This window comes from Pseudophryne corroboree, chromosome 11 (genome assembly GCF_028390025.1).
Source record: "Pseudophryne corroboree isolate aPseCor3 chromosome 11, aPseCor3.hap2, whole genome shotgun sequence".
Lineage (NCBI taxonomy): Eukaryota > Metazoa > Chordata > Amphibia > Anura > Myobatrachidae > Pseudophryne > Pseudophryne corroboree.
The window spans coordinates 315,525,609-315,550,022 of record NC_086454.1 but is presented as its reverse complement, the minus strand read 5'-3'; the positions used below and the strand labels follow the sequence as shown (position 1 = coordinate 315,550,022).

Below are 24,414 nucleotides of genomic sequence, written 5' to 3'. Positions count from 1 at the left end.
GCCCAATCCACTCTGCACTTCAGGTGAGTTCGCTTCTTCTCCCCTTAGTCCCTCGATGCAGTGAGCCTGTTGCCAGCAGGTCTCACTGAAAATAAAAAACCTAAACTTAAACTTTCACTAAGAAGCTCAGGAGAGCCCCTAGTGTGCACCCTTCTCGGCCGGGCACAAAAATCTAACTGAGGCTTGGAGGAGGGTCATAGGGGGAGGAGCCAGTGCACACCAGGTAGTCCTAAAGCTTTTACTTTTGTGCCCAGTCTCCTGCGGAGCCGCTATTCCCCATGGTCCTTACGGAGTTCCCAGCATCCACTAGGACGTCAGAGAAACTTTGGTATAAAGGTACATAAGGTTCTGCAATAGCTGTACAGAGACAGTGATATGGCACGTGATGGGTATACAGACCCATCAGGATATACCAGTTATATTTTTATCCCTTTACATCCACCTACACAGAGCTAGAAGTAGACGAGGAGTTTGTCCTACGCGGGCTCCCGTGGAAGCGTGCTTAGAGAGGCGGCAAATCTGAAAGTCCTCTATCCCTCTCCATGCTGCGTGCGTCGTGACGTCATCGTCTGGGAGGCAGCTCCTGTGAGTGGGGTGGGTGTGATCTGCGGCCACGCCTCCCTCCCGTGGTTACTCCCCGTTTGGAATGTTGCGCTCCGGCAGCTTTGATACATTTCAGGCTTTCATTGAGAAAGTGACAATCCCCGCGTGTCTATCCGGGGAGAAGTCGAGCCGAGCCCGGCCCACAGCGCCTGGACCACGGGCACCGCCTGGTACACACACACAGCCTCTCGCTCCGTTATCTGCTCTGCCTCCACCATACACCTGCTCTGTTCAGCTGGATCTACATCGGCACCAGTCCTGGACACCCGCAGAGCTCAGCGCTACCCCCCGAGCGCCCTGCATCCTGCGCTGCGGGCTTCCTCACCCCCGGCTTGTGGCTAGCAGCGCTGCTGGATGACATTGCTCAGTGACTGCCCTGCATTGCTGCGACCCGAAACTCCTGCTGCCCCCAGATCGTCCTGGTGGGGGACCCTGACCACCCCTAGGCTCAGGACACACCGATAAGGGGATATTAAGCAGACACCACCTCTGACAAAAGCTCTGGTGAGAGGACATCTATCCCTGACGGAGCCTGGTGAGAGGACATCTACCCAGCCTGGTGAGAGAATATCTACCCCTGACAGAACCTGGGGAGAGGACATCTACCCAGCCTGGTGAAAGAACATCTACCCAGCCTGGTGAAAGAACATCTACCCAGCCTGGTGAAAGAACATCTACCCAGCCTGGTGAGAGAACATCTACCCCTGACAGAACCTGGGGAGAGGACATCTACCCCTGACACAGAACCTGGGGAGAGGACATCTACCCCTGACAGAGCCTGGGGAGAGGACATCTACCCCTGACAGAGCCTGGGGAGAGGACATCTACCCCTGACAGAACCTGGTGAGAGGACATCTACCCCTGACAGAACCTGGTGAGAGGACATCTACCCCTGACAGAACCTGGTGAGAGGACATCTACCCCTGACAGAACCTGGTGAGAGGACATCTACCCCTGACAGAACCTGGTGAGAGGACATCTACCCCTGACAGAGCCTGGTGAGAGGACATCTACCCCTGACAGAGCCTGGTGAGAGGACATCTACCCCTGACAGAGCCTGGGGAGAGGGCATATGTCCTTGCCAGACCCTGGGGAGAGTATAGCTACCCCTGCCAGACCCGGTTGAGAGGATAGTTATACCTGCCAGAGCCTGGTGCGAGGACATCTAACCCAGACTGAGCCTGATGAGAGGACAGCTACCCCTGCCAGTGCCTGATGAGAGGACAGCTGCCAGTGCCTGCTGAGAGAACATCTACCTGATATGAGATATACCCTTGGCAAAGGCAACGGTAAAACAATTTCCCCTGACAAATGGTGTCAATCCAGCCTGACTGCTGATAGGGCTGTTGTGCTGGGGGAATTTAGCCCCGTTGGGGCTGAACACTAGGAAGCCCTTTGCTGCCCACTCCATGCGGATCATTTTCCTGGCCTGAACGTCTGGGTGAACTGAGGACTGGTGTGGGCATGAGGACAGCCTGATCCATCCTGGCCACCCTGACTGCCCATTGCAGAGAGATGTCCAGAAGAAAACAGAGTAATCCTAGACAGATTAAACGTAAGTACCACACTGCCACTTACCTCCTCCTTCGATCTTGTAAGACAGTACTGTCTTCCACACATATGGTGCCACTTACCTCCTCCCTGCTCATTTAAGACAGTGCTGCGTCCCCCATATCCTCTCTCTCTCTCTTATATTGTATTATACACAAGTCTTGTATACTGTATAGAAATACTTTATCCTGGGCTCTAAGGATAGTAGCCTCTAACGTGTTGGTGACTGGTGGCAGGAGATAGGGATGCAGAATTCATGCTGGCTGTGCACAGAAGTCTAGAGAGCATTTTGGTCTGTTCTTGGTGCTGTTGTTCCACAGCTTTACATATTGGTAACAGTGTGCTTACCTTTAGGGTGTACACATTGGAGGGGAAAGTGTGTGTTGGGAGGAGGACGGGCTTGGGGGTATTCACTTTTGAACCAGGTAACTTGCAATTCATTTATGTAACTTATTGTATACAGTATATTTGGCATAGTGACATTTATTTTAGCACTGTAGGTGTCTTCACAACCTAACCTGTCCATGTGGTGACCTTTAATCAAGTTTAGGTAACGTAAGTGCATAGTGTTGTGTGTTTTTATTATTCTTTAAATGCTTATTTTTAGTTTTTTATTTACTACATTAACTGGCAGTTGCCACATTGTTCTTTTCCCACTGTTTATATAGTTCACATTTCAGTTGAGCGTTACACCGCTGTTTGTTGAACTACAGCTCCCAGCATGCTTCGTCACGCTGTTGTGGACCTGCGTACAGCTTTCACCTGTTAGAGCATTCTATGAGGGCTCATTTATTTATTACCAGTTATTTATATAGCGCACACATATTCCGCAGCGCTTTACATCAGTCCCTTCCCCAGTGGAGCTTACAATCCATATTCCCTATCACATGTACACACAGACACATTCACGCTAGGGTTAATTTTTGTTGGGAGCCAATTAACCTACCAGTATATTTTTGGAGTGTGGGAGGAAACCGGAGTACCCGGAGGAAACCCACGCAAGTACGGGGAGAATATACAAACTCCACACAGTTAGGGCCATGGTGTGAATCGAACCCATGACCTCAGTGCTGTGAGGCAGTAATGCTAACCATTACACCATCCGTACTGCCAACTCATTTGCACCAACAGAACAGCAGCTCGCCGTCTACCTGGCGGTATTATCTATTAAATGGCAGTGAGGAAAGCTTGCACCTTTGGGGAAAGTAGTAACATCTCGTAGGATTTGAAGCCAGTTATTAATTTGGCCTTTAGACCTGTAGGGTGTCAAGATGGCGGAACTGGAAAGGGTTGTGTGTGTAATATTAGATCTCAATTTCATGACGATTTAGATGAAAGCCAAGTATCTAATATCAAGAAAGAATGGACCATTTGACAATTGTTACACTCTGCAATCCCAAAATCTTTGCGATTGAGTCCATTAATAGTAACATTAACTCATAACATTCTGCAATGTTGCCTTATAGTCCCGCTTTCTTCTGTCTCCTTTCCAAAGAGTAGTGATAAGGTTTCTCCTAGTAACAGAAACTTTCCACCTCTAGAGGGCTGTGCTCATATTGTCCAAGCTTTAAACACGTTGACCTCTAGGAAATATTCCGGAGTAATATTCTATCAACATTTAATTGAACCGGTAGTACTAGAATCTCTCTCTCATTTTTCGGACTGGCTGATAAAGTCTATTTTTGTCAACCCCTGGAGTTAGGAGCTGGGAGCAAACTCTGGCTAAGTCATCCTCAACTGTTGAGAGGTCCATGGGTTAAGTCCCCAACATTTCCTAAGTATTGCTTTTTGGAAATCCCATAGAGAAAGACATGTCTCCCAACGTTAAATTTTTTTATTATATACACACTTTTTGGCACATTGCTGCTTATCCCTTGTAACCTTAGGCAGAACAGCAATAGGCAGCCTCTCTGTTCGGTCTACTCTTATTTGTTTTGTTTTTTTGTGTGTGAACTGTGTGTCCAGGAGAGAATAGAGTGAGTCCTTCTGACCAAGGTCTGTTAGATAAGGCTACAGCAGTTTCTGAAATGAAACCTAAGGCATCAGACTTCCACATTTGCACCCAGAGGGCAGTCTGTGAACCCTGGAGATTTCTCGGAGACGTTTTAGACTGTCATCTGCTCCAAGTCATGTGTTGGTCTTCGTCATGTGGTCCTCTGAAATTAGATTTCACCACACTGAGCACGGGCGGCAGAGAATAACTGTGATGCCTTGTAGACCTGAACCAATGGAAGCACCAGGCCTAAAATTAATATTTCATAGTTTAGAGTCTAGCTATATTTGGAAAGCAGAGGTTAACACCCCCTGCTCTCCAGTTCACCTAAGACTGGCCTGGTTAACCTGTGGCTCTCCAGATCTTGTGAAACTACAAATCCCAGCATGCCCTGCCACTGTTTTGCTATTAAGTAATGTTTAATCTGTGGCAGGGCAAGTTGGGTTGGGATGTGCACAGTATTTTCACAGCAGCTGGAGAGTCACCAGGTTGGCTAGGCCTGACCCAAGAGAATCCGGTAGGTTCACTGCTACCCTCGCATTTGCCTCCTGTGAGGAGGTCTAGGAAGGCTGCATCGGTTATTGCCGTCAGGATTGATAACTTGTTCTGCGGGAAATGTGGAAGAACCCATAGAAAGCCTACTCCTTTCTTAAAGCAGGCCCCAGGGCCGGTGCTAGGGTGTTCGGCGCCCCCCTGCAAACTATAAATTTGCGCCCTCCCATATTCGCGCCGGGAAAAGGGGTGTGGGCTCACAAGTAAGGGGCATGGCCACACAATAGTACCCCCATTTAAAATTACGCCACAATGTAGCACAATCTTATTCCTCTTATACATAATGCCCCACCCGTAGTAGTAGCGTCATATGTAATGCACCCCAGTAGTAGTAGCATCCTTATACATAATGCCCCCCAGTAGTAGTAGTATCCTTATACATAATGCCCCCCAGTAGTAGTAGCATCCTTATATGTAGTGCGCCCCCAGTAGTAGACGCGTCCTTATACGTAGTGCACCCCCAGTAGTAGAAGCGTCCTTATACGTAATTCCCCCCTAGTAGTAGTATCGTCCTTATACGTAATGCCCCCCCAGTAGTAGTAGCGTCATTACGCGTAATGCCCCCCTGTAGTAGTAGCGTCCTTATACGTAGTGCACCCCCAGTAGTAGAAGCGTCCTTATACGTAATGGCCCCCCCAGTAGTAGCGTTGTTTCACAAAATGCCCCCCCAGTAGTAGTAGCGTCCTTACATGTAATGCCCCCCCCCCCAGTAATAGCGTCATTATACGTAATGCCCCCCCAGTACTACCATCCATAAAGTGCGCGTACACAGACATACCTCACACACACACACACACAATTCACACATATATACACACACATACACACCCACCATATACACACACACCGTATGCACACACACACCCACCATATACACACACACACCATATATACAAACACACACTTCTCTCTCACCCTCTACTTACCTAAGCCAGTCTCCCTCGGTACAGCAGCCTGGTCCGTTTAGCCCCGCCCCCTTCCATCCCGTTTAGCCCCGCCCCCTTCCGTCCCATTTAGCACCGCCCCCTTCCGTCCCGTACACAGCCGCTGCCACACAGGTGAGGGGAGGGAGAAGGCTTTTCACGCTGCAGGCTCCGCTGCCAGTGACTGTCACAGTCATACAGTGACAGACACAGCAGCAGCAGGGGGGCCAGGACGGCGCAGCAGGGAAGGAATGCAGAGCAGGGGGAGCGCCTCTCCGTCCCAGCGCCTCCCTGCACTGCATCCCTTCGCTGAGCGGGTAGCGCCGGGCCTGGCAGGCCCATAAGTGGAGTGGAGGCAGCCGATTTGTAGGAAGTCCGACACTTGGAAGTCCAGACATCACGTAGGTGTGAGGGGCTTGCCACAAGTTCCTGGCGAATCGATATGCATGTTGTACATTCCAAAAAAGTGAGAGTGTATGATGAAGTCCATAAAACTGTACAGCTGTCTTATGATTAGGTTCCTGTACTGAGACATTCTGCTTTCTGTGGAGAATATTGACGGGTGGTTCTCCGGGTGTCATGTAGGTATAAAAATCTGGCACCATCCTGTGAATCATCTTGGTCACTTTTGTAAGTGACCAAGTTCCATAAAAATCTATCCAATATGAATACTTGAGGTCCTGTGTTTGGGACCGATGTCTGATCCGGAGCTTCCGATCGTGGTTATTCCCGAAATTTAAAAAGGTTATCTATGTTTAGCTAGTAAAAGCATTGCCCTTTAAATGTTGGTCATAAACACAAACAGAAGCGTCTGGTTTTAGAACCCGGCACTTAGTAAATAAAGCCCACAGTCTCGTTGAGGCCCTACCAAGATTTTTTCTGAGTCTCTAATATCAGCTCGGATGTCATATAGCAGAGCCAAAAGAGGAATGGACCAACAATAGCATTGAAGGATTGATCTGGCCCACAGGCTGACAATTAGAAATCTGTGACCTGTAAAACCCAGCACTCCAGCTTGGCTCCATCTAAGTGGTGGAAGCCTGGTTATCGCTTACTTTGGCTTTTTTGCTCACTACTTGGTATGATAAAGATACAGGTTAAGGTCTGTTTGACAGGGATCCCGTCTGAAAGTCGACAATGTTTTGGTCGACCACTATAGGTGGAAGGTTGACATGGTTCCTAGGTCGACATGTTCTATGTTGACAGTTCACAAAGTCGACATGAGTTTTTAATTAAAAAAAATATTTTTTTGAACTTTTTCATACATAACGATCCACGTGGACTACGATTGAGAACAGTAACCTGTGCTGAGCGCTGCGGCAGCGGCGCGAGCCACCTTGCCCGAAGCATGGCGTGCAAAGCGAGCCATGCGAGGGGACACGGTGCACTAATTCGGCTTCCCAGTCACTGTACAGAGTAAACGAAACAAAAAAAAGTTAAAAACTCATGTCGACCTTGTGAACTGTCAACATAGAACATGTCGGCCTAGGAACCATGTCGACTTTCCATCCCTGTCGACCTTCAGTGGTCGACTCAAACATTGTCGACCTAGATGGTGCCGATTTGATGAACCACACCCCTGTTTGACATCATCTCTCCAGGTTTCATACATATTTACACTGCTGAAGCCCACGTGAGTGCCGGGTGGGTGGCTGGCTCAGTGTGCAGTTGGCAACCCAAAAAGATGGCAAAAGTTTCTAATCCGAGAGGGCGGATCCCTCCCATCACTTATTATCATGACTCACAGGTGGATAATATTTAGACTTCTGAATTTACAAGCCTACCCTCATCACCGATTTATATCCTCATCATACTGCTACCACAGGTGCTTAGTGGCCAGAATTTACCTGTAGCAAAGCAGAGATAACATGCACAACGCTTATAAAGGATGTCATTTTATTAAGCTTTACAGTTCATTAGAATCCTCAGGCAGCTGCTGGGCCACAATTCCACTCATCCACTGTTACCCACTTTCCTGAGAAGAGAGTTTTAGTCAGGCAGCATCTAGTGTCCGGGAGGCGACTTTTATGCCATTATTAAGTGTTTCAGTGTTCTGATTTGATATGTTGTAAACCTTTTACAGGCCACAGAGCCACCATGAACCCATCTTTTCTTAACCCAATGGTTCCCAAACTTTTTGGAATCACTGCGACCTAGAGTATTAGAATTTTTTTTTGATGGCCCCCGTAGGCCAAGAGTTTCTAATTGAGAAATGTAAGAAAAAAAAAATACAATTTAGTAAATTATGTTTATATGTCATCGTTAGGTTCGATTATGTAGTGAGGAGTAAATTTTGCTTATGTTTGTCCACATATTTTATTATTGGCAGCCGCAGGCACTGGTTTTGCCTATTATACAGGTTGAGTATCTCATATCCAAATATTCCGAAATACGGAATATTCCGAAATACGGACTTTTTTTGAGTGAGAGTGAAATAGTGAAACCTTTGTTTTTTGATGGCTCAATGTACACAAACTTTGTTTAATACACAGTTATTCATAATATTGTATTAAATGACCTTCAGGCTGTGTGTATAAGGTGTATATGAAACATAAATGAATTGTGTGAATGTACACACACTTTGTTTAATGCACAAAGTTATAAAAAATATTGGCTAAAATTACCTTCAGGCTGTGTGTATAAGGTGTATATGTAACATAAATGCATTCTGTGCTTAGACTTAGGTCCCATCACCATGATATCTCATTATGGTATGCGATTATTCCAAAATACGGAAAAATCCCATATCCAAAATACCTCTGGTCCCAAGCATTTTGGATAAGGGATACTCTGTATTGACAATAAATAGTTTGAATTGGTCCTGGACCACCAATCTGAGGCACCCCTGCAAGTGTCCCACGGCGGCACACAGTTTGAGAACCACTGTCTTAACCTATTTGGCATACTAACATTCCACTGATATTTAAATGGGCTTCCGTGTGGCTTTTATTCTCACTGGAAGAGCCTTTTAGAAGCGCAGAATTCCTGACCGAACAAAGTTTATCACTTCCATTACATTTTGGCTGCTTTTTGGGCCTATGTCTGCTGTACATCAGGAAGGCAACAGCATTTAACAAAAATAAAATTGCATCAATTCTAACAATTTTCTTTTGGACTCTACACCAAGAGGAGCTAGCAAGCGCCAGTAATATTGCATATACATTCAGTCACATGTAACCTTATCTCCCCAGCCCAGATACGTGGAGGAGATGGAGAGTCCAGGAGCTCGTTACTCCGCTTGCTGTTATGCAGATTATTTTGATAGGCTGGGGGTAGGGGGGGGGGGGGGGGGAGCTGATGTGAAAGGTGAGAAGCTGCGTCTTATGAGGCCCCAGCTCCCACCCAGATGCTACGCAGGATAACAGCTAGAGCTGCGATCAGCCGCATGATAAGCTTAAAATATTCCATTATGCAGTCACATCCTGATAGAATCAGTGTGTCGGGACAGGCCTGAATGCAGATGTTATCTGCTGTGACTCTCGCATTCATTGTATTAAAAGGATCACGTGTGTTGCAAAGTATTTCTTCTGAGATCTCGCAGCTGCTGCGATCTTATCTCCCGCACACTAGATATTACTCTGCAGCCAGCAGACATATGTGTTTCTATTTTTTTTTTTTCTTTCTGATAATGATTCTGAAAAAAGATAAAAATCAAAATGCAAAATAAACCGGACTCCTTTTTTTCCAGGAGCAGATGGCGAAATGGGATTAGGTTGCGTTTTGTCATAATTTTATTTTGCTAATCAGTCTTGATAATGGAGGCTTGGTGGCAGCTGTGTGATGTTTGTGGGCTTTGGCTGGGTTAGGGGTGGGGGCGTCCTGCTTCTCCTAGAACTTTGTCAGTGTTTCTGTGGGCACCTTGTTTGCTCTGCAGAGATCTCGGCTGCAGATAAGGAGCCGATTTAGGGATGGCAGAAGTAACTGCCTGATAAAACTGGTTTATCTGACGGGGGAGGTAATTGCAATCCTGAAGTTCTATCTACCTGTCTGGGTTTTTCCAGAAGCGATTATTACATTGATAAATCTGAACCTCTCTCTCTCTCTCTTTTCTCATCTCTCTCTCTCGCTCTCTCCTACTGTCCCCTTTTCTGTTTCCAAATCCATCAGCCCATTTCCTACTCCATTTCCGCTTACCAGCTTCCTCCACTTTTAACCCCTACGTTAATAATTGGAGACGGCTAATGAAAAGGTTAATAGACTGGCAGAGTAGTCACTCATTTTTTTTTATTTTTTTTTGGAGGGGGGGGGGGGAATGGGGGGTTCCCAGGTGGTCATGGAGTTAGATTAAACATCAGCACTAGAACAGACTTTGCTATTGACCAATAATTAGCTCTCACAAACTTCTATGCCAGCGGGTGAGGGGTTAATGAGCATCCCACGACCCACGCAATTTGATGTGCCAGGGCGGTTGGGCAGCCGTTCTGTCTGCTGTTATACAATACTGATCTCCTGTGTGATAATGACGGGACTCTTGCGACAGGGCGCAAAGCAGGCACATTGCAGCCTAATCTTGGCTTTCCTGCCGGGTGCCGTCTGTTGACCAAAGATGAACTCCATGCAGTGAGTACCAGAATGTGTCCCACTCGGCACAAAGTACTACCCTCTATGTTTTTCAGTAGTTTCCTGCTCTCCGTGTCGCCTCTTCTGTAGGTGACACACATCCTACGGATGTCGTTCATTTAGCCTGTTGTTGGAGTACATGATGCAGATTATATTTACCCATACTGTATATTGGAAAGGGGAACTGCATGGCTTGTGACAGGTGCATGTTGCTAGAATGAACACATACACACACAGTGTGGGGATCAGTATGAAATGCCTACAATCAAAATCCCGACAACAATTGACCGACAGTCAAAATACAGACAAGGTCAAAATACCGACATATAAAAAGTCTACAGGTCAAAAAGTTGACACAAGCATTTCATTGCCTTTTGGTGTGTGTGTCGACATAGGTTGACATGGACACTGTATAAGTGTACCGCGTCCCCTGGCATGGCTCGTTATATTCCCCCTCCAGGTCCACTGGGAAGGTACAGTATGAACAATTTGGTTTCAATAAAAAAAAATCATGAAAAACTCATGTCGACTTTTTGACCTGTCGGCATTTTAAATGAAGGTATTTTGACCTTGTTGGCATTTTGACCGTCGGTCAATGGTTGTCAGGATTTTGATTGTAGGTAAACTGACTGCACCACACACACACACACACACACACACACACACACACACACACACACACACACACACACACGTGTGTGTTAGTGTGTTGTATATAGAAAAATAAATGTTAATAATTAGAATAGGGACAGAAATTGATAACATCACACAGGTGGGCTCCCCCACTAACCAGAGGTAGTTTAAAGCCAGCAGCAACTGGATGTTCCCCAACCCAACTGCACGTGATAATAGCTCCTTACCCTACACGTGCAACATCATGTATATCTCATATTGACTAGAAACTATGGCCCTCATTCCGAGTCGTTCGCTCGGTATTTTTCTTCGCATCGCAGCGTTTTTCTGCTTAGTACGCATGCGCAATGTTCGCACTGCGACTGCGCCAAGTAAATTTGCTATGAAGATAGTATTTTTACTCACGGCTTTTTCTTCGCTCCGGCGATCGTAATGTGATTGACAGGAAATGGGTGTTACTGGGCGGAAACACGGCGTTTTATGGGCGTGTGGGAAAAAACGCTACCGTTTCCGGAAAAAACGCGGGAGTAGCTGGAGAAACGGGGGAGTGTCTGGGCGAACGCTGGGTGTGTTTGTGACGTCAAACCAGGAACGACCAGCAGTGAACTGATCGCAGATGCCGAGTAAGTCTGAAGCTACTCTGAAACTGCTAAGTAGTTTGTAATCGCAATATTGCGAATCTTTCGTTCGCAATTTTAAGAAGCTAAGATTCACTCCCAGTAGGCGGCGGCTTAGCGTGTGTAACTCTGCTAAAATCGCCTTGCGAGCGAACAACTCGGAATGAGGGCCTATGATTGCAAGGTATCCACTTTGCTGGGCCAACCAGACACCATACAGGATGGCACATGTTCTGTCTGTGTTTTATGAAGTGCGCTGTCTTGTTATTATGTATGGTCTTGGACTATGCGGACCAGGGAAGCGTCTCTTAAATTACTGAGCTAAGTATTGCAGTGCCCACTTTCAGCTATTTTTTTAGTTCTGGTTTGTTAATACTACATTTCAGTGATATGACAAAGCTCCAGAGGAACATATTTAGCCTATGACAGGTGGGGCAAGATGTGGTTTGTAGTTTGCAGCAGCTGACTAAGGGGGTAATTCAGATCTGATTGCAGCAACAAATAAATTTGTTAGCAGTTGGGCTAAACCATGTGCACTGCAAGGGAGGGGGGGGGGGCAGATATAACATGTGCAGAGAGATTAAGATTTGGGTGGGGTGTGTTCGAACTTAAATCTAAATTGTGTGTCATGTGTGCTGAGCGAGGGAGGGGCCCTGATTTCACCCGCTGGTGAAATGAGCGATGTGCTAGATTGTGCCAATCTAGCCCCGCGCATCGCTATCGCTGGGGGGCATACTCGCGAGGGATCCATACTTAGAATCTAAGCAATCTAGTCGGATTGCTTAGATTTTAAGAACGGATCTCTCCATGTGTACCCACCTTAACGCTCTCTGCAAATGTTATATCTGCCACACCTGCAGTGCACATGGTTTTGCCCAACTGCTAACAAATTTGCTGCTGCGATCAGGTCTGAATTACCCCCTAAGGCTGGTTATACTCTGGCATTTGGAAGGCCAGTAACACTGTATATGAAACTCCGTTGTGTTCTTAGACTGGCGGCTGATCGAGGCAATGGAGGACAAGTAAATGGAGCAGACTGCGTCAAAAAGACACAGAATTTCCGGACTAGAATTTTGTACTTGATCAAAAAATTGTCCAATGAACATAACGTCTTCCCTTGGCTGCATGTGGTGGTGATTGTTGGAGCTGGAGACTCTCTCAGGCCTATAACTGGAGTAATTGCTTGACCTGGCACTTTCTTAATACCGGGATTGGTACAATTTAGCCACTCACTGATGCAGCTATTTCAAGTGCATTGCTAAGTGTGTGGCAGATTATAAGAGAGAGAGAGCGGTCATCTCCAGATACACAGGATGTTTTATTTTTAACAGGATTGAGCGGTTACAAAGCTCTGTAAACGTGCGGCTCAGCCTGATCCTCTTTTGGTATAAATAGCTAAATCTCACATGATCATCAAATGAACAGAATTAATTACGCACAACAAAAGGGCCATCCGCGCTGGAACCTGATCTGAAATAAATCTGGGGAATTTGGAGGTTAACCCAGGGACTGCTCAATGAAGCCGCATTCCCCGGCCTCTCACAGTTGCATAAAATTGCAATAGGGAGGTCCAACCACAGTGGGAACGTAATGAAACTAGGCTGGGAGTGCAGTGCACTTTTGTGTTGTGGAGCTGACCATCTAGGCACACCTTTTGAGCTTCTGTTGATTTCCATAAATGGCCCTCACACGCGTATCGATAAGACTTCCACTTTATACAGCCAAAGCTAATTTACTTAACTAGTGTTCAGTCTAGCATTAACAGCGGACAGGGCGGCGTCCGGGAAATAGGTCACTCATGCTTGCGTATTTCCAAAATTGGGTGTGACAGTTCCAGGGGTTGTGGCTTCACGACGCCCCCTATTTATCACTCTTGGGTGGGGGTGCGTGCACAGCACTTAAGAAGATGCTGGGCCACCCACGAGCTCTTCCAATAGGCATTGAGCACTAAATCGCAACTCTTCCCTCCCATGTGGCAAGCTGTTTGAGCGGGGCGCATCCAAAAGGATATGGCAACAATTTGATATTTTAAAATCTGGTAGGGCGTGGCGCCCTGCTGAATCAGCCTAGCGGGAACATTGCTTAACAGACAACTCACAATTTAGCTTCAAACCATCCAGTGCACATTAACAAGTGTGAAGTATAAAGGATTTCCTGTTCCCCAAAAACGTTTTTCCCATACAAATTATATTGCATCTCTACATATAATCCTAAAAGTCACCTTGGAAATTTCTTATTATTGAAAAACCTTATAGGGCACCACAAGTGGTCCTCAGCACCGTACATAGGGCAAAACAATAAGACAGTACAGGGTAAAACATTACAGTACAGAGAACAGTAGACAAGTAACACATAGCACTACAACTCTTAATACAGCCGCTGATGCGAAGGGGTGTAGTGGGAAATACTCAGCATAATATAACACCTGTACCTATTGGTGTGGGCACAGATAACTGGTCTAGGTCATCTGAAGAAACCAAAACAAGGAAGGAGTAGAGTCCAGGGGCAGAGAGCCTAAGAAGGAGGTGTAGAGCGTAGCTGGTATGTAAGAGAGTTAGGTAATGAGAACTGGAGGAAGGAGGGCCCTGCTCATGGAGCTTACAGTCTAAAGGGAAGGGGGGAGACTAACGCTAGTGCTAGTGTAAGGGGGGCTAAGGGCAGGAGCTAGTGTAAGGGGGGCTAAGGGCAGGAGCTAGGGTAAGGGGGGCTAAGGGCAGGAGTAGGATGATTGGAGGATGCAAGAAGGTGAGAGAGACTACGTGGTGACATGGTTGAGTGGTGGAAGGATATGGTTTTTATGAACAGGTGGGTTTTCAGCCCTCGCTTGAAGCACTGCAGGCTGGGAGTTACTTTAATGGAATGAGGGTGATTGATGCAATGGTGGGGGTCAGCCGGGAGAAATCTTGGACTCTGGAGCGAGATGTGGTAAGCAGATGGGAGGAAGGGTGGGATGGTGTGTGTATGGAGATGAGGTTGGAGATGTGTATAGCAGGAGAGGGCCTTGTGCATGACAGTGACGAGTATTCTATGGCACAAGGGGAGCCAGTGAAGGGCTTGGCAGGGAGGGGAGGCAGATGTGCGGCTGCGGCAGAAGAAGATAAGTCTAGCTGCAGCATTGAGTACAGATTGGAGAGGAGCAAGATGGGAGCATGGGGAGTCTGGTGAGAAGAAGGTTGCAGTAGTCGTGGTAAGAGATGATCAGTAAGTGGACAATGGTTTTGGTGGCATCCTGGAAGAGGAAGGGTCTGATGCGAGTGATGTTGCGGTGCTGGAACCAACATGGGGAGTAAAGGAGAGAGAAAGTCTAGAATGAGAATACTATATTGTACACAATAATGTTTGGTATTATCCATGTACCTGGCTAATCTGCGATATATAGATAGATATTATATATATATATATATATATATATATATATATATATATATATATATATATATATATATATATATATATATATATACATGCATACATACATACATACATACATACATACATACATACATACCTACTGTTGGGAGTTTAGCGTCCTCATGTCCTATGTAATGCCTTGATTAGCGGGAGGTCTAAAATGACATTCCCCCACCCACTGATAGAGAAGTGGGATCTAGGAAGGTGTTCTGCTGTCCCGGGACTCTGGCAGAACACCACATCATTCTAGAGTATGTAAATATGTCTTTATTCTGCTTAGGGGAGTATTCAATTAGTGACGTTTTTTCGACAGTTTTTTCACTCGTTTTTAGGTTGAATTTACATTCGACCTTTTCAATGGCCATGCCGAGCGAAAACCACGTGGATTGGCGAATTTGCAGCCGATCCACGTGTTTTGTTAAATTTGCGGGCGTTTTCGACAGTTTTTGGGTCTGTTTTCGCCCATGCCTTATCGACAAAAATCCCCCCCAAAAGGCATGGGCAAAAATGGATTAAGAAACTGGCGCTATTGAATACACTGAGGTCGAATTAGTGCTGATTTTTTCGACTGTCGGAAAATTTGGCACTAATTGAATACACCCCTTAGTGTTTTAGTTTATATGAGGCCACCAGGGGTCCGCAGCACCATACTTAATTCAGGCTTCTATTCGTTTTTTTTCTGACATCAATTTTGAATAGATTGTAGGCTTGTAATCAGCACTGTGAATATACTGGTGCTACATAGATTATAGTATATGAGATTTCAGGCTAGGAAACTGAATGCACTTGTGTGTGTGTGTGTGTGTGTGTGTGTGTGTGTAAATGCCGTCATCCGCTCCCTGTGACGACTTTTCTTTGATCCATGTTTCCGTTTGGAATCGAGCTCTGTCTCCTGATTGGCTGTCTGAGAGAATGGGATGTTTTGCTTTTCTTTTTTTTTCCATGCTTTGTGTTTTTTTTTTTTTTTTTTTGTAAGATGCAACCGATAACAACTGGGAACCGATCAGACTGGAGATAAGTTTCTGTAATGTGTGTTTTAGCATTAACCCTAGCAAAAATAAGCCTTCTGGAGATAGTTGTGAGGCTGGAACTAAACCAGAGGTCATGCAGCACTTTGATAAATTATTCCAACTGAGGAAAGATGTGCAGATGCTATCTCCCAATTCATTCGGCTCTTTGCAGATCTTCTGTTAATTGTAATTCTCTCTCTTTCTCCTCCCAAAACAGTGTCAGCTGTAAAGTGGACCAGATTGAGCTGTTCTTGGACGTACATTAGTACAGAGGCCAACTGTTTACAATGAATGTTACAGTACCCACTCCCCCATAGGACAGCAAAATGCCATGCATAAATCTGGTTTGCGACAGCACAAATTATGGGTGGGGGTCTCAAGTACCCACCGAGCTGTCACTTAGCAAATCGGGAGCCCCCATGGGGTAGGAGGGGGGGGTATATATTATGGATTGTAAATGTCTCATGTCACCATTTTTCTTCTTTATGTTCTGGTCAGACTGCATGCAGTGTCCGCAACGTCGCTGGCCCAAGGCATTTTCTGGTGGTTTTTGGATCAGATTCCATAAGAACCCCCCACATCACTGAGTATTGCGCCCGCCTAGATAGGAGGACAAAATCGCCATCCGTTTGCTGCAAGTTCTAACTCGCCAACCAATTTGTACTCTATTGCATTTCCCACTGTGCTTTTGTTGCTAGTGTATTGATAGGAGGGATTCTTCTAAAGATAATTGCTGAACAAAATTACGGTAGCAGCAATGAATGGGCAATCCTGGACGGGAAGGGAAGGGGGTAAGCTAAAAAGCTGCATGGAAATGGTGCGTGTTATGGAAGTGTCGCTGAGTGCGATTGCGTAGTAATTTACAGCTGCCAACACTGGAGTCCATACTCGGATGAATTATGCCATAGGGCAGGGGTGGCCAACCAGTCGGAGGCAAAGAGCCAGAAAAGATCCATAGGCAAGAGCCACTATCATGCGGCGAGCGCAAAAATGGGGGTGTGGCCTAGTTGTCACAAAGCCACGCCCCATTTTTGTGCACACACCTTTTGGTATGACGTTTGTAGGAATGTGACCTTGTGTCATAACCCTGTTTAGTCATGTTGTATAGTGCCACATACATATAAAAATGCCAAAAAATGGGTGCCACCACAGTGCCAGATAAATATATGCCCCCAGTGCCAGATAAATATATGCCCCCAGTGCCAGATACACATGTGCCCCCAGTGCCAGGTACACATGTCCCCCCAGTGCCAGATATGCCCCCCAGTGCCAGATATGCCCCCCAGTGCCAGATATGCCCCCCAGTGCCAGATATGCCCCCCAGTGCCGATACACATGCCCCCACAGTGCATCATATGCCCCCAGTGCAGATACACATGACCCCACAGTGCCTCATGTGCCTCCAGTGCAGATACACATGACCCCACAGTGCCTCATGTGCCCCCAGTGTGGATACACATGCCCCCACAGTGCCTCATGTGCCCCCAGTGTGGATACACATGCCCCCACAGTGCCTCATGTGCCCCCAGTGCAGATACACATGACCCCACAGTGCCTCATGTGCCTCCAGTGCGGATACACATGCCCCCACAGTGCCAGATATGCCCCCACAGTGCCAGATATGCCCCCAGTGCTGATACACATGCCCCCACAGTGCCAGATATGCCCCCAGTGCTGATACACATGCCCCCACAGTGCATCATATGCCCCCAGTGCAGATACACATGCCTCCACAGTGCATCATATGCCCCCAGTGCAGATACACATGCCTCCACAGTGCCAGATATGCCCCCAGTGCTGATACACATATGCCCCAGTGCAGATACATATGCCCCCACAGTGCCTCATATGCCCCCAGTGCAGATACACATGCCCCCACAGTGCATCATATGCCCCCAGTGCAGATACACATGCCTCCACAGTGCCAGATATGCCCCCAGTGCTGATACACATACCCCCACAATGCCTACAACAGTGCCAGATATGCCCCCAGTGCTGATACATATGCCCCCACAGTGCCAGACATGCCTCCACAGTGCCTCACCCCCCCCCCCACCAAAAATAAAATAAAAAGTGTTGCTTACCGCGCTGCTGTGAGGGGAAGGAGAGCGCAGCTCCTACCCCTCAGTCTCTGGCGGCAGTGTCTGTCTTCAATTCGGCGCTGGCCCGTGAGCCAATCAGAGCTCGTAGACCGGCAGCCAATCAGGAGCCTTAGCTGCCGGTCTGCGAGCTCTGATTGGCTCATGGGCCGGCGCCGAATTTTAGATAGACACCGCCGCTGGAGACCTGCTGCTGTGAGTGTGGTGTGTCGGGCAGCAGTGGCCTGGAGCGGATCGAGCCGCATGCGGAGGATGAAAGAGCCGCATGCGGCTCGAGAGCCGCGGGTTGGCCACCGCTGCCATAGGGCTTCAGCAAGTTTTGGTGGCACATTTAAAAAAAAACGCACCAGTATCTATAGACTGTGAGTCCTTACAAATTCGGGCGCATGGATGTACACCAGGGAAGGGGCTTTGCAGCGACAATTTGCATAAAGCCACAGACACGACTGCTGTTAAAGAGGCCGTGACTGTGTCTGAGCCAGGGTCAGGCCCTCAATGCAAATTTACTATTTATTCTGAATGCCATGTGCAAAAGTTTGGGCGCTGTTCTAGTTGATCCAGTTGTTTCATGGATACACTCCTACAGAACTGCTTGTAAGCCGCAAATGACCTGCACAAAGGTTTAGCTGACCCCTCCGCAGTACAGCGCTGCTTAGCATATACGCTACAGTTATCTGGCTGCTCTGCCCGATATCAGCGGATTGCCCAGATAATTGCATACCCTCCAACTGTACATTTTTGGTAGGTACAGTACCTTTTTTTTGTTTTTGTTTTTTATTGGTCTGTACCGATTTTTGGCTCTTCAAACTTCCATTGAAAGTATAGGGGCGTGGTTTAGAGATATATTTTTTTTTGTACCGATTTTTATGTGTTAAATGTTGGAGGGTATGCAATTGTACAGTGTGTGCATGCGATGGATCCAAAGATATCGATTGTTCCTGCATGGCGGATTGTCCTGCATGTCCTTATGATTCAGCATTTTCTAAGTTGAAAGTCGTCCACTTTGGGCAGCGTATGAACTGCTGCGGCCGACCAATGGGCATTTCCCCTGTTCCTTCACATAAAGTGAGTATAATAGTGAATAATGGGGTCGATTTCAATTCACCGACAGTTGAATAGCTCCGGGAATTAGCTCCCGGCGCTATTCAATACAGCGCCAAGTGACACTGAATTGTCGGGAATTCTTCTTTCACCCCTGGGGGATGAGAGAAGAAATCCAACAAAAGTACTGCCGCGCGGCCGGCCCGAGGCTGATTCTGTCGGGAATCAGCATCGCGCCGGGAAGTTAAGTCTCCCGACAAATCCACCTGTTAATTCCGCGAGAACGGGCATTCACCGACTTAACTTGAGCTGAATTGGATAGCGCCGGGAGCTAATTCCCGGCGCTATTCAACTGTTGGTGAATTGAATCCACCCCAATATGGCCTTGCTGTAAGTTATTGATATTAGCTGTCATTCCAGATTTAGCACCAGCGTGTTCTGCAGCAGAAACAAATTTAATGTTTTAACAAGAAACAATATACAATGAAACGGAAGGTGAGAGGGCCCTGCTCACTACATCTGATAATCTGATAATGTGTGCTGATATCTAACCATCTCTACTGTACAGGCCTTCCTGCTTCTTATGCAATGTGTTTTTAGATCTTGCAGGTTGATAGTTGAAGGCAGGGTGAGCTGGACCTAGTATTCTAGCTAGTGCATTCACCTGCAGCGCCCCTCTTTGGCTTCCGTCTTATTATTACTACTTTCTTTTTGTTGTTGGGTTTTCCCGATCTTCACATCCTTCGAAATTAAGTGGGCAGCCGTCATATAGATGCAACAGAGATGCATTCCATTAATCTGTGCAGCAATTATAGGACTCCCCACCCCTCCTCCCACTAGTGACCGTTTACCTGAAGCTGGCTGCTACATTGTACATGAACACGGCTGCTCCTGCCGCCTTCTGCAATCTGTCCAGCTTGCTTTTAATGGGTCTCTATGGGGCTTTAGTATGTCCCTCTTAGATAGAAACATAGAATTTGACGGCAGAAAGAACCACTTAGCCCATCTAGTCTTCCCCTTTTTTATTTTATCCTTTAGGCAATCTCAACCCTTTTTTAACCTTAATTCTTTGTAAGGATATTCATATGCCTATCCCAAGCATGTTTAAATTGGTCTACAGTCTTAGCCTCTACCACCTCTGATGGGAGGCTATTCCACACATCCACTACCCTTTCTGTGAAGTAATTTTTTCTTAAATTTCCCCTGAACCCCCCCCCCCTCCAGTCTCAGTGTATGCCCTCGAGTTCTAATACTTCTCTTCCTTTGAAGAATGTTTCCCTCCTGAACTATAAGACCCTTGATATATTTGAAAGTTTCTATCATGTCCCCCATATCATAGTCTATATAATAAAACTGACCACTGATAGAAAGGATGTCATTGTGGCTACGGCACAGCTTGATATGGCATGCCTGCACCTTCCCTAGAAGACCAGGCATACCACCTGCAGAAGCGGACTGGGCACTGGGAGTAAATATAACTAGAGGGCTGGAGCGGGGTTAGCTAAGGTGACCCAGATGGCAAATTCCAGGTCCATTTACTGGTATATCACGTGTGTGTGTAGTGCCTAATTTTGTCTTTTTTTTTTTTTAATTTTTATAATGCTATTCTGTGATTTTGCATATTGCTCTCTTGGCCATGCTATAACGTAATATTGGCAGCAGATTAGCCAGAGTGCCCAGTTAAGGCCAGTACTCACTGGCAGATGTGGGGAGAGATGTGTGCTGAGCGAACCGCTCAGCACACATCTTTCCCCCCGCTCAGCACAGCGCGATGTGTGCTGAGCGTGCGCGGGGAGACGGGGGGGCGCTCATTTCATCCGGCGGGTGAAGTGAGCGAACTGCTAGATTGGCCTGCGTGCAGGCCAATCTAGCACCAGCAATAGCAATGTGTGGGGCTGCGCATCGCTATCTCTGTAGGAGGTACACACTGAGAGATCACTGCTTAAAATCTAAGCAATCTAGTTAGATTGCTTAGATTTTAAGCAGCGTTCGCTCCGTGAGTACCCCCCTTTAGATTTTAGTTGATCTTTATTCAGTTATATCACTTTAGAACCCAATTACTGGGCGAAAGCTCACTGGGGCAGATGTATTAAGCCTGGAGAAGTGATTAAGCAGTGATAAGTGCAAGGTGATAACGCACCAGCCAATCAGCTCCAATATGTAAATTTACAGTTAGGAGCTGATTGGCTGGTGCTTTATCACCTTGCACTTATCACAGCTTTATCACTTCTCCAGGCTTAATACATCTGCCCCATTTTTTTATTCCGCAGCAGCTGTAAGTATAAGATATATGTGAAAAATTATGGGATTAACATCTCTCGCAAAAAAATAATAAAAAATAAATTATATATATATATATATATATATATATATATATATATATATTTATTAAATTCAGACTATTACGGTTGATTGTGCAAAGTTCACGTCAACCCCAAGAAACCCCGTTTTGCCAACTGAAGCTGAACATTTCCAATCAACTAAACAAACGAGAAAAGGAAACGTGAAGTCAGGTCTGTTGGCAGGAGTTGGCTGGCCTGTTTTTCCTCTCTTCTCAGGCTCTTGACTAGATGTAAATTTCAGATAAGTTGTATGGGCTGATCTGCACTCTGATAAAGATCTCACAGGCAGATAAAGGACCCTTATCTTCAGCGAGCAGACGGGAGAAGGATTCAGCTATAATAACAAACAATGAATAGAGCCAAAGACACAGGAGCTCCACTCTGCTGGGTCATTCCATGGCCATGATTAATGCCAACCACTTGCTTATCTTGTAGGGGGGTGGCGAAGGGGTGCGGTTACCTGCTTTGTCTTTTCATATCCCTCATTGTCAGCCGTCCCTTACACTGTAGAGATGTGTTTGTGAAACATGCACATTGTCGGCTTATTCTGAATGAATTTACCCAGAAACAGTTCAGTGATGTTGGTTACCAGCTTCCCAGGTTGTCTTCTGCCTTCCACTAAGGATGTATAGGGGACTCCGGGGGGAGATGTACTAAGCAGTAAAAAGAGTGGAGAAATGAGCCATTGGAGAAGTTGGCTATGGCAACCAATCAGCTGCTCTATAGAATTGTATAGTATGCAAATTATAAAGGTTACTTCACTGCTGATTGGTTGCCATGGGGAACTTCTCCACTGGCTCACTTCTCCACACTTTTTGCTGCTTAGTACATCTCAGTGTACACCGCTGATTGCACATGATGATGGCGCCACAGACTCTTTGCACAGGAACGCACTGTTGTCGCTAGTTCCGACTAGACTGATTATTTATTAGCAGTTATTCCTACAGCGCCCCCATATTCCACAGTGCTTTACAGAAAACATTTAGTCATTCATACCAGTCCCTACCCCCGTGGTTCTTATAATGTACTATATATTCCTTGCCACATGGACACCTATACACAACAGTTAGTTTTTTTGTTTTGTTTTTGCCACAAGCCAATTAACCTCCAGCATGTAATGCTCATTCTAGCACCCTGCACCTTTCAAAACATGTGCATTTTTTCTTTCCTGACTGGGGTGTCACTCTGCTCTGGTGCTTCTCTTAACACTCTGGTCTGTATTCAGTACTGAAACACAGACCAGAGTGTGATAGAAGCACCAGAGCAGATAGCGACACCCCAGGCAGGAAAGAGGAACTGCACATGTTTTGAAAGGTGCAGGGTGCTAGAATGAACACTAGAATGTACTTGTAGTGTGGGAGGGAACCTGATTACGCAGAGGAAATCCACGCACAGTCAGGGAAAACATACAGACTTCACACAGATACTTCCTTGTTTAGGAATTGAGCTTATGAACTAAGTTTTTGTGAACCGTAATGCCCACCGCTATGCTACTGTACTGATTATTGACTGCCTTCCTTGTGGTCAGGTGCGAGTTCCAATTTTAAGCTGTATTTTCATTTGTTTTAGTTTAAGCGAACTGCAGCGTTCTCAAATGATCACCGATCTAAAAATAAAATTCTCGCCAGAAACATTTTTGGGACATACGTTTAAATGACACTACCAGACATCCTGCATGGTGTATCCCTAGTGGGATTGTAGTCAGGCACTTGTGGACGTCTGCTAATATGATTTGCGTTGGATTTGAAAACAAATGAAACATGTTAGATATTTTATAATGTGTTTGGAAACCTCCAAACCACCAGGTAGAAACCTTGAGTGTTATCGGATTAATTCTCCATGCCTTCCTTCCGTGTTACTGTTCTCATGTGTTATTTGACGTCCAGCGGATTTGGTGACACAGGCTATGATTGTGCACCTGCAGCTAGGTCCTCCCTACCTTTAATTTCAGCTTTTGTGCTGCAGAGCCCGTCTTTCCCTCCACCCACCCCCCTAGGCCAGTATCTGGGTGAGGCGTGCCATATAAAAACCCAGCCATGTTTTCGGAGCTGCTGATTCCCACTGGCAGCGAGTGGGGTTAACGTGCAGGATCAACGCAAATAAGAATAAAATAATCTCCTTGCTTTCTAAATACACAAGATGCTTATTCACTCTCCCGGTTGTCTTGCAGCCTATGTCCCTCTGGCTCGAATCAGTCTCCCTGATAAAGCAGAAAGTTGAACTGGCCCCATTACTGAGCTGCGATGGTTGAATTGATAACGCCTTGATAATGGTGAAGATAGGCAGGCTTCTGTAGCCAATCTCACTGCTGTTACTCCCATTAACATTCCCCACCAGTGATCGGCCTGGGAGCTGCCTATCTGCTCTATTTCCACTCCTCCACCAGATAAGGCTGGAAACACTGACTTCATAGCTCACTGATTAAAGTGTCTGGCTTTCTTGATAATGCACAGATAAATTATGTTTTTCTAAGAGAGGTAAGGAAAGGGAGTGAAATAAAATAAAAAGGACATTTTTTTTTTTCCATTTTGCCTGATCCACATATATTATATGAACTCCTCTACACCACCGTCTGCAGTGAAAATGCAAATCATGGCCATTTGACACCACAAAAACAATATAATAAAACAAAAAAAAGCACAAAGCAAGCGTACATTTACTCTAATGGACATAAATCCTTTCTGGAATTTTTTTCTTTCTTTTTCTTTAAAGGATCATATCTCCACATTTTGCTCCTCTGCAAACTGCTGTCAGCCATATTTGGCAAATTTTGATAGGTAATTGTCCATGTGCTATCTTTATTTACCGTCTGTGGAAGAAGAGAGAGGCTACTGTGTATCCGCCAATTCGCATGGTTGTAAACTTGCGGGATTCGTGTCCTAGCATGTGGTGGCGTTAATTATTCTGTGCCGCAATTTTGAGTACACGTCAGCCTTTGTGATTTCACACCAAACGGACAATAAGTGTGACTAATGATGCGTGCATCTTCAGGCAGTAAATTGACAGCGGCATCTGTGTGTGCGTCATATGCTGGTTGCATGTCTGCGAATTTATGCAAATGCCGCTACAAGCCGTCCCT

The 24,414-nt window shown here is 46.2% G+C and overlaps 1 protein-coding gene across 2 annotated transcripts in view; it reads left to right on the top strand.

Annotated features, from left to right (window-relative positions):
* The first annotated feature begins 555 nt into the window (after positions 1-555).
* Positions 556-24,414, top strand: part of ZFPM1 (zinc finger protein, FOG family member 1) — a 192,399-nt gene continuing 168,540 nt past the window's right edge. For both annotated transcript variants that reach the window (XM_063945653.1, XM_063945652.1), the window contains exon 1: positions 556-2,158. In XM_063945653.1, coding sequence (XP_063801723.1) covers positions 2,119-2,158 — 40 coding nt within the window. In that variant the 5' untranslated portion in view covers positions 556-2,118. The remainder of the gene's footprint in view (positions 2,159-24,414) is intronic.